Source organism: Melospiza georgiana, chromosome 17, assembly GCF_028018845.1.
Source record: "Melospiza georgiana isolate bMelGeo1 chromosome 17, bMelGeo1.pri, whole genome shotgun sequence".
NCBI classification, from domain to species: Eukaryota; Metazoa; Chordata; class Aves; order Passeriformes; family Passerellidae; genus Melospiza; species Melospiza georgiana.
The window spans coordinates 7342590-7359427 of record NC_080446.1 but is presented as its reverse complement, the minus strand read 5'-3'; the positions used below and the strand labels follow the sequence as shown (position 1 = coordinate 7359427).

Sequence of the window (16838 nt, the reverse complement as noted above, 5' to 3'; positions counted from 1 at the left end):
GGTGGCATAATCACAATATATGGCAGCATTCAGGGCATGCCACACTGGGAGAAACTTAGATTACCAGGAGAAAAATATTACAAAGAAAGCCAGAGTATTCCAAGCTCTGCTTCTGGCTGAAGCCACACGTCACAGACAGACCAAACATTACAAAAAGAAATTCTCCAGAAGTGGCTTAGGAGAACCCAAGAGAGCAGGACGACAGGACAATGGCAGATTTATTTACAATAGGACACAAAGAATACATACATTAATTAAAAATTACAAAGAATACAGAGAAAACACTTCAGGGAAGGGAGAGAAATCAATGCTGGCTGAGCCTCTCCACTGGGGCAGGGGCAGAAGAAAAAAAGAAAAAAAAAATCAACAAAAATCTCAGAGAGGGACCTCAAATCAGAACTGACACAGGATTCCACAGCACAGTTGGCTCACACATCCCCTCCTCCTTTTTTCCATCCATGATTCCTGGCTGATTAGATTTGGGCATGACGGGCAGGGCCAATGGGAAGGGACACAGGCCCTTCCATGGACCTGGTGGAAACTTATGGCAATTGGGGTTTAAAAAGGCCCCAAAACCCTCCCTGGGATCAAGGAGGGCTTTGGACAGCTTTGGGTTGGAATGATGTGACCTGTGGCAGCTGGTCATTGGAAGACCTTACTCCAAGAAGAAAAGTTTTCATAGATCTCACTAGAAAAAACCTCTCCTCTGTAGTCCTGGCTGAATCCAGTGAGTCTGGGGATGGAGGGAGCCTTCATTGCAACATGGAACCTTTTTACTGATAAACATCACTGAAGTGACCAAAACAAAAGAAAACAAACCACAACCCAACTTTAACCTCTTTTAAAAAGAGCTTCCCATGGTCTGATTCAGGCATCAAGCCATGGGAAAAGAAGAGCTCATGTCAGCTATCCAGGAGAGCTCTGTTTTTTGTGGAGAAGAACAAAATACAGCTATGGGGTGTACACTTTTCCTGTTCCCTGGAGGTAGAGAATTTCAGAGGAGGAGCAGAGAGCAGCAAGGGCAGTCAGAGCACAGGGTCAGCAAGAGAGCCCCACTCCCAGCCATGGGACAGCTCACGGGGCCACCTGCCTGTGCCAGCCCCCTCAGCATGGCCTGCACTGCCCTTGGGCAGCTCGGGCCCAACACTGCCTCAGATCACTTGGCACTAACACCACGGCACCAGAGCCATCCCTGCAGGCTCTTCAGGATCCCAGTGGCATTCCCAGGAAGGAGCCTGCCCTGATTCCTCACTCATCCAGAGCAGAGCTATTGACAGAACAAACTCTGGTAGTTACCTCACACATCCTTCCAGTCCTGTATTCAGCACAACCACATCACTTCCACCAGGACCTTTTGTCCTGCCTTCTGCAGGAGAGGCAATCCCACCCTCCCACACGGCCTGTGCTGTCCGAGGCTGGAGGGAGCAGCGGTGCTGAAGGTTGCTCAAGCTCTCTCAGGGTGAAATTGCACTTCCCAGGCTCGGAATGGCACCTCCAGCAAATTGTAAACGAGCCAAAGCCGGGACTTCGGCGATCGGAGCACGCCAGGCTCCCGCTGGGCGAGCCTTGAGGCTCCGCTTGTTCTGCCATAGTCAAGCTCCCTCTTCTGTGCAGACACGAAGGCAGGAGAAAAACCCAGTCCGATACTTGTCTGAAGAGTCTCCCTGAATCCTAGAGCACCCCAGGGGCTGGAAGAAAACGTTTTCACAAGTGTTTCCACTGCTGTCTCAAATCCGTTCATCATCAACATAAAAAAAAGGATGGATTAGCAAAAAGGGGGTTTACTTATACAGAGGGACATTTCTCTGCTAAAAAACTCCCTCAAATATGGAACAGGATAATAAAGTTAAAATGTAAGGTATCTACAGACCCCTTTTCCCCGCAGAAGTAGCCCAGAATCCATGTACACTGTGCCAAAGTTACATTCCAAATCGAGGAGTTAATTATTTCTCTTGTGACTCTCCCACTGGATTTTTTGTTTCCTTAAAAAGAGCTGGGAGAAGATGTCCCTGTCCCTCCTGGGAGGACACGTGTTCAGAGGTGTCTGATTCCTGCTGGGGGCTCCAGCTTCAGTCGATTTTCACGGCGGCATAGATCTTCCTCACGAACATGTAGGCTGCGTAGAAGCCAATGGTGCCCGTCAGGAGCCAGAAGGACAGGACCATGAGGGCAGTGTAGCCAAAGTACAGTAAGGAGGGAATGAACTCAACAATATCCAGCTGAAAGAGAAGAGGATGAAAAAAGTCAGCGAAATAACGCACACAGATGACAAACCAACCAGTGCCCTCTGCAAGGAGAGGAAAATTTTCATTTTTGTCCAGCTGAAGGGAGATTCCTTATGAAGTGGGGTCAGGGAATGCTGCTCTGTGCAAGTCCTGGGGCACCTACACCCTCCTCTCCTGTCTGGAAGGGCTGTGAGCACTGCCTTGGGCTGGCATGGGCAGATTGGCCCTCAGCAGGCCCACTGTTTCCTTTCCCAAATCCCACAGTCACCCCAAAAACGTGGCACTTCCACCCAGAGGAATACCTTGTTCACAAAGTAGAAGACAGCATAGATGAGCACGTAGAAGGCAGATCCTCCAGACACCAGGAAGGTTCTCCACCACCAGCGGTAATCCTGACAGGATAAAGAGCCTCATTATGCCCCAGGACTTTCTTCTCCCCAGGCACTGCCTCAGGGAAGCTGTGACAGGGAGAACACCACCCATCTTCAAAGGAAATCCACACTGTGGAACTGGTGAACTTTTTCTGTTCAGAGCACCTGCTGGCCAAGGACATGGCTCACCTTTGGTCCTGCATTTTGTTTTGTATGTGAGGGGAATGGAACAGTTTGGGAACAGCTCAAAACACTCTGTGCCCAGCAAAACTCCTGGTATGGAACCACAGTTCCCAGCCTAACAGATAACCAAGGAGCTTTAATTCCCTTTAAGTGCAGAGGCAATCACACCTGTGAAGCTGGGCCACACTGATCTTTGCTGAGCAGCAGCAATAATGTGATCTGTGCTTTTCCAGGAGCAGAGCACCCTCTGCTATCCAAATTACAAACATAGAAATCTCACCTCAGCACAGAGCTGGAAATACACCATGACAATGCTGATCTGGGAGCAGGATACCACCAGAATGATAAACACCAGGAAGAGGAAGCCAAAAAGGTAATAGAACTGGTTCTCCCAGATTGCCTGAAATAAACACACAGCAGGAATTGATTTCCATGTTACTGTCATCAATCACTGAACATGGGACTCACTCCTGGCAGCCAGCCAGGGGAAAATGAGGAGCCCCCTCAGCCTCACCTAGATGGAACCACAGATCCAATGCATTTCACAATGTCACTTTAGAGGATTCAGGTTGCCAAAAGGGGCACAAGGACCTCTGAGATATCTTGTTCATTCCCCTACATCTCCCAAGCAAATTCTTCCCCATCCATACAAGGTGAAAAATGGGTAGCAGAGAACAGTGACTGTCTCAAGACCAGGACTCCTCCTTGATGTAATGTTACAGTAAATTTTGTCTTTACCACCAAGTCACCAGGAGAGTCCCATAGCTCTCCCTGGGAACTACTGAATGGCCTGGAAGAGACCAGCTACCCCTTCAGAGAACACAGGAAGAGGAGACTGCTCCAGTGCAAGGCCCCTCCCTTTCAAAAGCTTTGGCATGAAAAGAATCCCATTGAGGAAGACAGTGGGTTAAATGCTTACACTGAAAATGAAGAACAGCTCAATGAACATGGCTCCAAAAGGCAGAATACCAGCCATGAGGATCCTACAGAGCAGAAACAAAAACCATAAGCAGCACAATATAACTGGACATTAAAAATTCCTTGTAAACACACAGCACAGTCCAAGCAAAGGCTCTACATTTCCAGATTACTAAATTTCACAGGCAATGGCACAGCTGCTCCCACTGCTAAGTACCCCTCATACCACATCCAAATTATCAATGTCGTCTCAAGGAACCCAATCTGCCATCTGTCCATGTCCAGAGAGCAGCAGGTGACCCTCAGCAACCCAAGGGGACCAAGGGGAGGGGATTTAACTCACCATATTTCCCAGACACTGATCACTCACCCCACAAATTTGTTCATATACCACCTCTGCTCCGGGATCTGCCTGGGAATCTGATTTGTCCGTACAGGATTGTCATAGGGCTGCTTGCGAAATCCAAAGTAGTAACCCAGGTAGACCAAGGGCAAGGAGATCCCAAACCACATGCACAGCAAGGCCACCATGGTAGGGAAAGGCACCTGGAATCACACCAAGAGCCACAGAAGTGAGGCTGACAGCTCTCCTGCCCTGGGGACTGATGTCATTGGCCAAGCCAACTTGTCACCCACTTGGAAAGGTCTGGGAAGCCAAGTGGGTCCCTCTCAGCCCAGTGACCCTGTCCCACCCAGCAGGCCCCAGGCTGAGGGTGGCACCTACCGCACCAGAGGAGTGTTTCCCCCAGATGAAGCAGTTGAGGACAAAGCAGATGCCAAAGACAACGCCCGGGTACAGCGTCGCTGTCTGCAAGAGGAACCACAGCATAAGAGAAAGCACCTGATTCCTCAGCCAGATGTTCCTATGGAATGAGTCCATCCCTGAGACAAGACACTTGTGGAGAAGTGTCCCTTTTGTTATAGGAAAAGGACACAGAGCTGGGCTGTGGGGAGGATCTTGGACAATCCTCTTTGCTCTGGTGGTGCCTTTTCTGTACAGCTACAAGGACTCAACCCACAGCAAATGTGCACCTCAGCCAGACTGTGTCCAGCTACCACAAACATGTGGAGCTTATCCACAGATTCTGCCATCAGCAAACCAGGATAAACAGCACAGAACGTCCAAGACTCACACAAAAGGCTCCCTTCTTCCATCGATGGCCCTTTAGAGTCCGGTATAAGCGGCCAGCAAAGAATCCACCAAAAACCCTGCACAGAAACAAGCCAAATCAGTGAAAATGAGCTGCTGTAGCTGGGGGGAGGCAGGACAGCACAGGGGGAAGCTGTGGAGGCACCTACCCCATGAACATGAAGAGGAAGCAGGCAGTTGTCATCAGCGCGCCCCGGCTCGAAGGCGACAGCATCCCCAGCATAGCAACAACTGCAGAGGGAACAGGACAAGGAACAGCAGCTCTGAGGGACATGTGCTGCAGCAGCTCAAGGACAGGGGCCTGTCCCATCTGCAGCCCACAGCTGCCTGCAATCCCTGCACAGCCTGATTTCCTTCACAGCATAATGTATCCAGAGCCTCCAGCACCGGCCAGAGAGGAAGGCACAGCTTTGATTTCAGCTACAGACCATGCTTCAGCCCCAGCTTCCCCAGGGATGGGAGCAGGTGCAGCTCAGCAGGCAAGGCACACCTGTGCAGAAGTCCCCCAGTCCACTATCAGCCAGGGCTCACAGCTTGGCAAAGGAAATAAAATCACACAAAGCTGCCTTCAGCTGGGCAATGTCATCCAGCAGTTCAGTATCTGCCCAGGCTGATGGCAACAGGAAGCTGCTTCATGGGCCTCATTCCAGCTAAAGTGAGCACAGGGTGAAATCAAACATCCTCGAGCATCATTCGTGTTACAGCCACCCTGTGCAACATGTGCCACTTACAGATGACAATCAGGATCATACAGAAGAGCTGAATTCCAGAACCCAGGAGAGAGCTGAGGATCATAGGATACTGTGGAGGCCTGAAGACATCTCCATGCACAAGTTTCCAACCAGATTCCTCCATTGTATCTTCCTATAGCAACAACAGAAAAAGGGAGTTATTTAGATGTGATACACTAGTGGAAATTAAGGTCCTAGCAAAGCCAGCCTAAGAGGTTAACTTTCCTGGATCCAGTTTTTCTATTAATTTTACCACTCTAGCCAAGAAACTTCTTTCCTCTTGGGCTAAAAACAGCTGAGATCTAAATTGTCAGTGCCAGGACACACTTTACAGAGCTGTCTGCAGTCACTCCTTAGGTCTGAAGACATCCTAACTAGTAGTATATGACTGTTCAGGCAGAAAAAGGTGTGTGACAGCACAACACAACTGCCCATCCCATGGCCAAGGCTCGAAGGAAAACAGGGGCAAGGGAAGAGACAATACAGCCAAGTCTGCACACTGGATCCCTCCCTCCAATCCCAGCCCAAGGAACAAATACATACAATGTCATCCTCTTTGTTGTAGTTGGCAATGTCCTTCCGCAGAGTCCGGATGATGATCATGCTGAGAATCCCTGAAAACAAGCACAGAGCTCAGCTCAGAGGCTCCCACAGGGCTGTGCTGCTCTCAAGCTGTGCAACTACATGGCTCCCACCAACACTGTTCTGGCTGGGAGAGGAGGCCTTGAGTCATCAGCAAAGACAGAAACAAAACCCCAAGGAGCAGGGAAGGCAGTATTCCAGCAGAAATGGGGCATTGTGGGTTTTTTTGCTCCGTCAATGACCCCAGTATGAGAAAGGCTGGTAAATGCCTGACCCCACAGGACACTGTTTGAACTGGGAGGCTTTAAATTGGTTCCTGCTCCTTCTGACCAGGTTCAGATATTGCCACATGCTCCTTGAGCCACCTGCAGCTAAGGCTTAAAGAAAATTCCCTGCAGATGATGGTAAAGCTTCCCTCTCCCCACACACCCACTCACCTGAAAGGAAAAAGACGACCACAACCGAGTTAATGATGGAGAACCAGTGGATCTGCACGTCACTCATGGTCAGGTACGTGTCCCAGCGGGAAGCCCACTTAATGTCACTTTCCTGAAAGAACAGGAGAGTTCTCCTCACACCAGCACACTCCCAATGTCTTCCACAACTCCAGTGACAGACACTTGGAGCATCACTGCCAGCCAGCTCCCCAGTAGTGCCTCACCTCCCAGTGCACAGAGTAGGTGAAGAGCAACTGGTTCTCTTTAGTGGGATCTATTTCCTGAGGGGCAGAGCCCGTGGCTTCAGGGAGGGTGCACATGCTCTTCTCATCAGCCTTCAAGTCTGTGAAGGAAAGCAGAGCACACAGTGAGCCTTTCCCTCAGGCACCACTTGTCCCACTGAGCATCACCCTGAGGGCACTGGGTTGCAGTAATTCCAGGTGGGGAAGCACTCGCTCCTTGCTCATCTGCTCTGCAGTTTGCAAAACTACTCTCCTGACCAGCAGTGGAGCACCATTAACAAGCTTTCAGGAAAGCTATGCACAGGGCTCTCCTTAACTGGAAGGATAAAAGCCAGAGGTTCTGAAGCCAAGGATCTAGACCATGAACAAATCCTCTATTCCACATGACATGGTGAGAATCAAGACCTCTGCAGCAGTGCCTGCCCTGCCAGAGGGAGCTGTGTGGGGTGATCCACATCATGAGCAACTGCCCTTCTAGACACCCTTTTCCACTGGGCTCACTGAGGTAGGAGTTCTTTCCCCTAAGCATATTAATTAAATTTCAATTCCCCAGAACAGTTCCAAACATCCTGTGTGTCCCTGAACCAGCACAGAGTGTCCCAGTCAGGGAGATCTGTGCCACAGCAAGAGCCAGAATGCCAGACATGCCTCATACCAGATGACACAGTGCAAAAAAATCCAACCCCAAAACCTCAAATTCAGATCTTTTTACAGGAATTGATTTTCCATGGATTGCAGTTCATGGATACGTCTCTATTGTTGGTACTTCCTTAATAACAAAGTGGTTTATTATTCTTGTAATTTAGACTCATTTCTGTGCCCTGTGAAGCAACAATTGGCACTCTGATACATTTTGTCCATATAGGAGATTGTTCCCTCTTGCTCCCCTCCTCAAGGGTCTCTTACCTTCCAGTTTAATGCTTTGGGGAATCACCTCAAAGCGCACCACCCTGTAGGTGTGCTCCTGGCTCTCTTCCACATCCTCTCTGTGGTAGTAAAGGATGAAGGAGAGGTGGTTGTGCAGGTAGAACTGAAACAGTGACATAAAATAAAACATCAGCACCCTGTGGGAGGAAGAAGCAAAGCTGAGAAGTAATAACTGCAGAAAACATCTTCAGTGAGGGAAAACTCAGTCTTGGGGGCACAGTGCCTTTGCTCTGCTGAGGGGAAGCCACTGCATGAGCCTGTCCAAAGTTACACGGTGAACAAAAGCAAGGACTCCTGCCTTTCCCACCTTCCCACAAGAGACCCTTCTCTCATATTTCCACTATCAATAAAACCTTTTGCATTCCCAATTCTGATACTCTCTGGCAGACCTCTAACAGACACCCAGATCTCCTCCAGGCACCCCCACACAGCACCTCAGTTCTCTACCTTGTTACCATCCATAAAGCCAAGCCTGTATCCATGCTCGAACTGCACATCCTTCTCCTTCTTCTTCTCCTCTTCCTCACGATTGGAATAAAACTCCAGCCGTGTTGCCACAGGGAGGTTATCAGCAATGCTGAAAAGATCAAATTTGAACAGATTTCAGAACAAATTTGTCCACAGCACCAAATCCCCCCAACACAAACCCATGCCTCAGTGACTCACAGGTGGACGTAGTAATCCTCCCTGATGCGCTCGGCGATGAGCTTGCTCTGCTCCACTGTCAGAGTCACTGGCTTGTTGGGAAAGTTGCACAGAACTTCACATTTCTTCTCCACATTCATGGAAACCTGGAAAGGCGTATTTACAATTCGGTCCCCTCGAAGAACCTCACCTGGAAAAGGGAAAACACGGGCAGGGTTGGAGACTGACAGGCTTCCTGCTGCTGATCCTGCTGCAGGGACCACAGGAAGCTCCTTTGCTAGCCCAGGTGCAAGGATAAGATTGCAAGTCAGTACAGCTACTTTGTTGGAAGTATCAAGGCCTGCTTATGGATCAGGTTACAGCTCTTCATCAGGACAGGCATTTCCAGTGTCCAGCACATGGACACTGCTGTTTGCAGACAGCCAGCACACAGTGAATCAGAGGAAGCAGCTTCTCTCAGCTCAGCAGAAGGGACACTTGCAATTGCTTTTACCCCGGTAAACATCCCCCTACACACAGTCTGACAGGTACACACCGAGGTTCTCAGCCTTGTAGGTGATCTTGCTGGGCTGGCAGAAGGGCAGTGAGTAGTACTCATAGGGCAGCTGGGTCCGGGAGCTCGTCAGCTTCACAGCCTGCAGGAGGAATGGAAGGATTATCCCCAGGAAAAAACTTCAGATAATTTCCTGTCCTCTCAGCATCATCTAGAAGCTGATGCTTACTTCAAAACACCTTCCATAAAGCTCACTTCCCGAAGATACTACTACTACTACTACTATTAAAAATAGTAACAGAGACAGATGTTCCTGAGAGACTTCCAGTAGCAATTCATTCACAGAGAAACACTCAAAGAACAAAACATGGTGGTTTCACAAATTTATGTCTCAGTGGAGTCCTAAGAAACAACAAAGACCTCAAAAGAGATTCAAGAATCACATTTTATACAAGATTTCCTCAAACAAAAATTCACATCCCACTGGACCTAGAGGTCTGGCCTCCAGTGCTATGGAGAGTTCAGCAATTTTAATCTCTGCAAGGAAAGCCAGAGAGCCATCAATCTGGGAAGACAAGGTGACCAACCACAAACATTCCTGGAGAGTTTCCACAAATCACAGGGTACAGGGAAGTGCAGAGACATACTACAACAGCCAAGACCACAGTTGCTCAGAAAAACAGAAGTGCTTTGTAACACAGCCAAGCTTGTTTATTGGAAAAGTGCTGGCAAACACACTGACTTGCCTAAGCACTTGAGGAAGCATTTAGCTCCTGAAATCCCTTTGAGAACAGCTATTCCAAAACCTTCTTCTTCTGGGAAGCTTACTGTAGCCACAGGCAAGTCTCATTTACTTAAAAATAGCCTATGTCTGGCAGTCTGTGGCCAAAGAGAAAACTGTGCCATGCTTCACGTGAGAGCAGCCAACCTCAGCAGCCCCAAGGGTGCTGGATTTGCTGAGACAGAGGCCGCAGCTTTAGAAAAATAAATGAAATGGGCTATAAATCACTGATGTCTGAAAGCAAAGCCCGCCTTCCTCGTGGATAGGTGCAGCTCTGTCACTGAGTACCAGCAATGCTGCACAGGAACAGCCCTCAGCAAGGCTGGGCTGAAAGATCTGCAAGGCTCAAGGACAAACACCTCCACCTGGGAAGAGCTTCTCATGAATTTCCCTGAAAGCACAACATGAGCAATCTGGGTATTGAGAAGGTCTGATTCAGACCTTATTCCACCATTCACCTTCCACCCAAGGCACAATCTGCATAAGTATTTTTAGAGTCAGTATAATGCTGGAGAAATTAAATTCACTTCAAAGCCACAGTGAGAAAGGGAACCTTTTCCCAAACAGAGCAACATCTTGAGGACTTTGAAGGAATTTGACAGAAGGAATCTTGAAGGAATTTGGTAGAAGAGATCAAGGGCAAGAACAGGAATCATGTTGGGACCCGAACACTGTGAAGCAGAGAACACATCTGAACACAAAATTTGCGCAACAGGATCCCCCAATTTAACTTTGCAGCCCATTTTAGCTGCTATGGTATAAAAAAAAAAAGACAAAAAACCCCCACACCAAACAGTCACAGCACTGAGTTTGTCCTACCTTTATCTCCACGGGGTCGTTGCGGTGGAAGTTGATGGGAGCCACCCCGGGTACGTAGAACGAGTCTGTGCTGTGTAACAACAACAGCAGGCCCAGCACACATCTCAGCCTTTCCTGCAAAAAGGACAGGGAACAGTCAAACACAACAGAAACAGCATTAGAGATGGGCAACAACACTGGAAATGTTCATCCCAGACATCAGAAAGGCTGTGCAGTCAGGTGATTAAACAGAAATTAAATTCACAAAAGCTGTTCTTGGCTTTGTTTTGTGACTCTCATCACGTCACTTTCCACTCAGCATGTTTCTGCCTCTTCAACTGCAATCAGGAAAACCTTGGCTTTGCTCAACCATAAGAAAAATGCCATTTTTATCTGCACCATGGGGCACTGAGCAGGCCATTGCTTTTCTGCTCACCCCCACTGAGCTCCCTGTGCTAGAAAACTCCATGGATCAGCAGAGAAGAGGGCTGTAGCCCTGGCTGTGGGTGTGTGTCAGCTCTGCACAGCAGCAGCTGCCCTGGAGCTGAGTACAGATGGCTGCCCACAGGCCACTACCTGCAGAGGAGCAGTTACTGTGGTGTGACACCAGTAACTGCACCAAAGGGACAGTCACATCACCACCCCCTCCTGCTGCATCACCACTCTGCTTTCCTCACCCCTCCAGGCCACAGCACAGCTCAGTAACATGCCACATCACTTTTTCATCCTTTTTTAGGGAGCAGGGTGACAAGTCAGGCTGGAAGGTTCAAACAACTCTATAGGGGCTCCAGGAGAACCCAGATCCTACCACAGCCACAGCAAACCCTTTATTTAACACACCTTGCTGCCTCCTCAGCCCCTCCCATTACCTCAGGTAACCCAGCTGAGCATGGGCAGGAAGGCTGTGAAATGAAAATCGAGCTTTAAAGAGTATTAGCCAGCAGCAGCTTGCCTGGATTAGGACATCAGCCCTGCTATAATCTCACAGCACTACTGGCTTCAGGCCCTTCTCCTGAACTCCCTGTGGTATGGCACCACTGAAAAACCAACAAAACCTGGTTTGGTTTGGGATAACTCTTGAGCTAATGCTGTAGATGTAAGAAACCAAATCCCCACTGTCCCTGTGCGTCCTCAGCGCTGTCAGTCTGTCTGACAGCACCAGAGGGAACACTCCACAGGCCAGGTGTGACAAACAGCAGCTCTGTCATGGGGATCCTTCCTCAGGTTGGGGGGGAAAAAAATAAAATAAAAAAAAATCTGTGTTTATTGCCCCCACACCCCTTCTTCTTCATCACCTTCCTCCTGTCTCATTCTAAGGCAAGGAAAGTACCTGGGCCCAGACACCTGTAAGGGCAAACCAGAGCATCCAGAATTAATGAAATTTAGCAGGATTTTAAAAAAAAGGCAGAAGGGTCAGGGGGTTGAAAGTCTAAAATTTAAGATGCAAATGCTAGGCACCTACAGAAAATATGAATACTGAATCATCAGATACATGTGGGCTTCCAGTACCTGAAGGGAGCCTACAAGAAAAATTGAGAGAGACTACAAACCATGAAGTACAGGACAAGAGGGAACAGCTTTAAACTGACAGAGTAGGGATATCAGGAAGAAATTCTTCCTTGTGAGGGTGGTGAGGCATTGGCACAGACTGCTCAGAGAACCTGTGGCTGCCCCATCCCTGGAATTGCTCAAGACCAGGCTGGATGGAGTTTGGAGCAGCCTGGGATAGTGGAAGGTTTCCCTGTCCATGGAACAAAATGAGTTTTAAGGACCCTGCCAGCCCAAACCATGCTGTGATTCTCTGATCTTTTTTGCTTACAAAGGGGATTTTCAGATCTATTCTAAGCACAGCCAAATACACTTGGAGCAGGCATAAAGCCCCAGCTTGGAAACACTCTTGTTAAAGCTGCCTGACATTCAATACTGATCTGCCTTCAGGCAACATGGGGATTATTCTCTGTGCTTCACTAAATTTTGCCTTTCCAATCTTTAAAGGGAGTGCTCAGTGGCTCTCCACAGAGTAGGAAAATGTCTCCTGCACAGGGGAAGCAGTGGAAGGAATCTGCACTCTTGTCCCACACTGCACTCCAGCAACCTGCAGCCTTTTTCTCATTTGTCACTGAAGTGACAGACCTACACAGTGTTACTCCAAAACCAGAACCACACCACTGCCACCCCTGCCCCAGCAGGCTGGGAGGTGAAAAGACCAGGACAGGACTTTGGCAGCCACTCAGAAGACACATGAGCATGCAGGAGATGAAATTTTTGATGACAATTTTGGCAGAAATCAGGCTGTCTTTGCATACAGATGATGATGACTCAGGCAGCAACAGGAAAGACAAGAGGGTGACTCTAAAGCCTTGCCAGGAAAGAACAGTTGGTAGCAAGAAAAGAGAAAGCTGCTATGCAACAGGTGGGGAAAGCTTTGGGAGTGAAATATGAAGGAAATGCCCAGTGCAGGCTCCTGAGCTGGCAGAGCACAGGGAGGCTGAAGCCAGAGCCTTACTCATCAGGACCTTTGTGCTTGTACTGACAAATGTGCCTCATCCTCTCCAAACAAAGGCAGCAGCTTAGAAATGTCAACATGGACACCCCCCAAAGCATCTGTGTGACTCATGGGCCTGGCCAGGTGATTGTATCACACGGGGGATTCCTGCAAGCTGAGTTCTCCCCTGTGCCAGGCCAGAACTTCCAGCAGGGAGCTCTGCTTTGGTTCAGTCACAGAGCCCTGGCAGACTACCAGCAAACAGGACACACAGCTTCACAGCCTTTTCCACTTACATTTCAAAAACATGCAAAAACCCCCTCCAATGATAATCTTGCATCTGAAGTGCCAGGAAATCATGTTATGGTGCAACAAGTAGCACAACAAATATGCACAACCCCAGACTGAGAAAAACCCAGCTGCAAGTAGGCAAAAATAGTTCAGATTGCCTAAGCCTGATTGTTTTCCCATAGGCAGACATGCAGGGACATCCTGTCTTAGGAGAATATAATCTCAATAAAAGAAGTAACTGCAGGAGCACAATCACCATTCCTGTCCCTCAGATCACAAGTTCACACACAAACCCTCTCCAAAAAGGCCCTTCTGGATAATTATCACCAGTCTTGGGGTTTGCAGACAACTCCAGGTTTATCCCATTCAGAAAGACTAAAAACAACATTGCCACTTTCTGTGAATTCACAGAAGGCTCACAAACCACGCTGCCAAAACAGAGGATTTGTTCTCCAAACCCCAGTCTGACCCAGCATGAAGAGGCCCTAAAATACCCAGTTATTACCACACTTGTCCCTCTCTAGGACTTGTGGTCCCTCCAGCCACCACTGCCAGAGTCTGACATTTATTTAAGGGAAAGGGGAAACAGCAGCTGCTCCCTGGGGCACTCTGCAACAGCTCCAGCTGCTCCAGAGGGTCCATGGCCTGGCCATGTGCACCCAGGACATCCCTGCCCAGGTTACTGCCAACAACTTGAAAAAACCCTCAAGCAGCAGCAAATTCAAACATCAGAAATGAGCCAGTGCTGTACCAGGGTCGGTTTAGGTCTGAGGAGTTTCACAATCCACATAGGAACTGAAGAAGAGAACACAGGATTTTTCAAAGACACAAAAAGGAATGAGGAAGTGACAGTGATGGATATCATGAATTGTCCCATCTCTTTTTAGCAGAGAAAGGCAAGAGGGACATCAAAGAGCCATAATCAAGAGTTATTAATTTTCAAAGACAGCTTTGAAGAAAAACAGGGAAAACGACCTGTGCAGAGCCATTTGTCCAAATGGATTCACACAGCTCTCCCATTCCATTCCACTTACTGAAACTTTTTTTAAATGGTCACAGAAAGGGAGGAAAGCCACAACTCACTACTCTGTGGGAGCAAAAAAACCCGACAAGCTCCCTCACCTTGCAGAATGTAACCTTCATTCTGCCCTCAGGCACATTAGCAGGACAGAACAGTGCTAAAGGCACCCTGACCCTCATCCCCTTCTCCATGGGCTGCCTCCTTGGATGATCCTGACACCTGTTTGGATAAGCACATCTTTATTACATCCCTGCCCTGCTCACCCTGCACTGGAGGAGCCACCAGAGCCCTTCAGAAGGAGACAAGTGCTGCATTCACATTGACTTCAGAGCTCCTTTGACACCAGGAGAGCTGCTGGCAGCCTCCTCTGCCCTTCACACAACAGAGAGCCACGAGGACATTCCCAGTAGGACCATCCCCAGCTCTCAGAGCCAGCCGAGCACTCCCTCCCCCGTGCCTGGGGGAAAGCCAGCAGGGTATGAAGATGCTGAAAGCAAATGAAAGGGAAACCTTGGCTCTCCCAGTCTCTCCATGAGTCACCTCACAGCCCAGCCAGCAGCGACCTTTGTATCAGCACACATCATTTATCCACACCGCTATTCCTGCATTGCCCTGCCACTAAGATACCCTCTATGAAAGCAAGGAGGAAATCCGTTTGACTTCTACAAGACTTCAAGGCAGATAACAAATGTCTCAGCAGCTCGTTTTCTGCTCTGCGAGGTGGCACTGATGCTCCCCGGGAACACCTTCAGTTCTCTGAGGATTCAAGGAATAATTCAATAGTAATAACAGGGATGCTGAGGCGCGGGAAGCAAAGCAGCTGCTCAAACCCGGACCCGATAACCACCACCAAGCATTTGTGAAACCACACAGAGCAAACAGAGCAACCGGCTCGGTGCTGGCATCAGCGGCGGGCCCAGGCTGGCAGCTCGGAAGGGAGGGCAGAGGATGTGCCGGTGCTCCCTGCAACCCGCCCGGCCCCTCCTGCCCCGACACCGCCGCGAACCGCACAAGGGAGCCAACTCTGCCGCCGAGGGAGCGCGGGGCAGGCGGGACAGGAGCCCGCCGGGCTGCCCTGGGCACCGAGCGGCGGCCCCAGCCCTGCCCTCCACAGGTGACACCGCCGGGAGACGCGGGGCAGCTGCCAGGCCCCGGCCGGGACCGGGGAGCCTCCTCCGTCCAGGGCCCGGGCCCGCATCCCTCCCAGCGCGGTGCAGATCCGGCCGCAGCCCCCGAAGCGAGCCCCGCGCCGGGAGCGCGGCCGGGCCGGGCCGGGCAGGGCGGGCGGGACGCGGGGCCGGGCCGGGCCCCACCGCACTCACCATCGCCGCCGACGCCGCCATCTTGGATCCACGTGTCGGCGCTGCCGTCACCGGAAGCGGCGCGCGGTTGGCTGCGGGGCCGATCGCCATGGCGACCGCGGCGGCCGGGCAGGACCGCGCCGGGCGGCGGCGCTGCGCGCTACCGGGGCCGGGCCCAGCGCTGCCCCGGATCGGCACAGCCCTCCTGCCGGGAGAGCCGGGGCGGGGGTCTCCGCTCCCGTCCCCAGCGGGTCTCCAGCCCCGCGAAGCCGGCTGGGGAGGGGGCGGGCCGCACCGCCATCTTTGCTGAGGGCAGCGGGCTTTGCACGGGGAGCGGGCGCGACGCTGCGGCCGCCATGTTTGGTGAGGGCGGCGGGGCCGGGAGGTGCCCGGAGCGTTCCGAACCTCCCGGTTCCTCCCGGTCCCTCTCGGTTCCTCCCGGTTCCTCGCGGTTCCTCCCGGTCCCTCCCGGTCCCTGCGGTGCCACCCGGGCGGTCCGCGGCCCGGGCCTGCTCAGAGGGCGCTGCGGGTCTGCCCGGCTGCGGGCCCCTGCCCGGGCTGCGGAGCAGCAGGAACGGCCAGGAGAGGAAAGGTTGATAAATATTTTATTGATTACAAAATAAAATAAAAGCAGAAGCGACGGCGTTTGCCTCTTGGTATCAAAAATGTAATCACAGGCACCAGTCTCTTTGCTGTAAGAGGTACATGGCTGTCTTTAAAATATACTGTTTACTCCTTTTCCCCAAATAACCTAATGAAATACTAAAAATAAACAGTAACATTAAGTGAGTGTGCAGGGAGCACCTGGCCCTTGCTGACACTGCAAATGCCCCAGCAGACAACAAATGCTGCCTGTAAGCTTTGCATGGGGGAGAGGGCTCCTTTTGCCATGGCTTTGGGCTCCAGAGGTTCCTCCCAAGGCAGGTGGAGGGGGATCCATGCAGGGATGGCCTGGAAAAGCCCTGTCTGTGTCCATCTGCCCCTGTGGCACAGCCTCACCAAACCTGCACTCTGCACAGGGGCTGCCGTGAAAATACCAGGGAAGGAAACCCAGGAGGGAGAGAGGAGGTAAAGGGTCTGTGACATTCAACATCCAAACCCCAGGATCCTGTGCTGATGCTGAGCCCAGGGGCTGCACTGCAGTGTGCCTTAGGGGGATCCCCTGGGCTCAATCACACAGGGAGCACAGGCACTGCAGGGCATGTCCCCACAGCCAGCACCTAAGGCACATACTGCTGCAGAACAAAGTCATAAAAT

At 50.7% G+C, this 16838-nt stretch overlaps 1 protein-coding gene across 1 annotated transcript; it reads right to left on the bottom strand.

The window, feature by feature from the left end:
- Positions 1-200: 200 nt before the first annotated feature.
- Positions 201-15692, bottom strand: TM9SF4 (transmembrane 9 superfamily member 4). Its single transcript, XM_058036357.1, has 18 exons — positions 15603-15692; positions 10505-10618; positions 8947-9046; positions 8433-8601; positions 8214-8343; positions 7746-7869; positions 6822-6940; positions 6598-6709; positions 6122-6192; positions 5579-5711; positions 4997-5078; positions 4831-4906; positions 4422-4505; positions 4068-4243; positions 3699-3762; positions 3060-3179; positions 2528-2617; positions 201-2219 (listed from the first exon to the last, which is right to left on the bottom strand). The coding sequence occupies exons 1-18, from the start codon at positions 15690-15692 to the stop codon at positions 2070-2072; spliced, it is 2004 nt and encodes a 667-aa protein (XP_057892340.1). The 3' UTR covers positions 201-2069.
- Positions 15693-16838: the final 1146 nt, after the last annotated feature.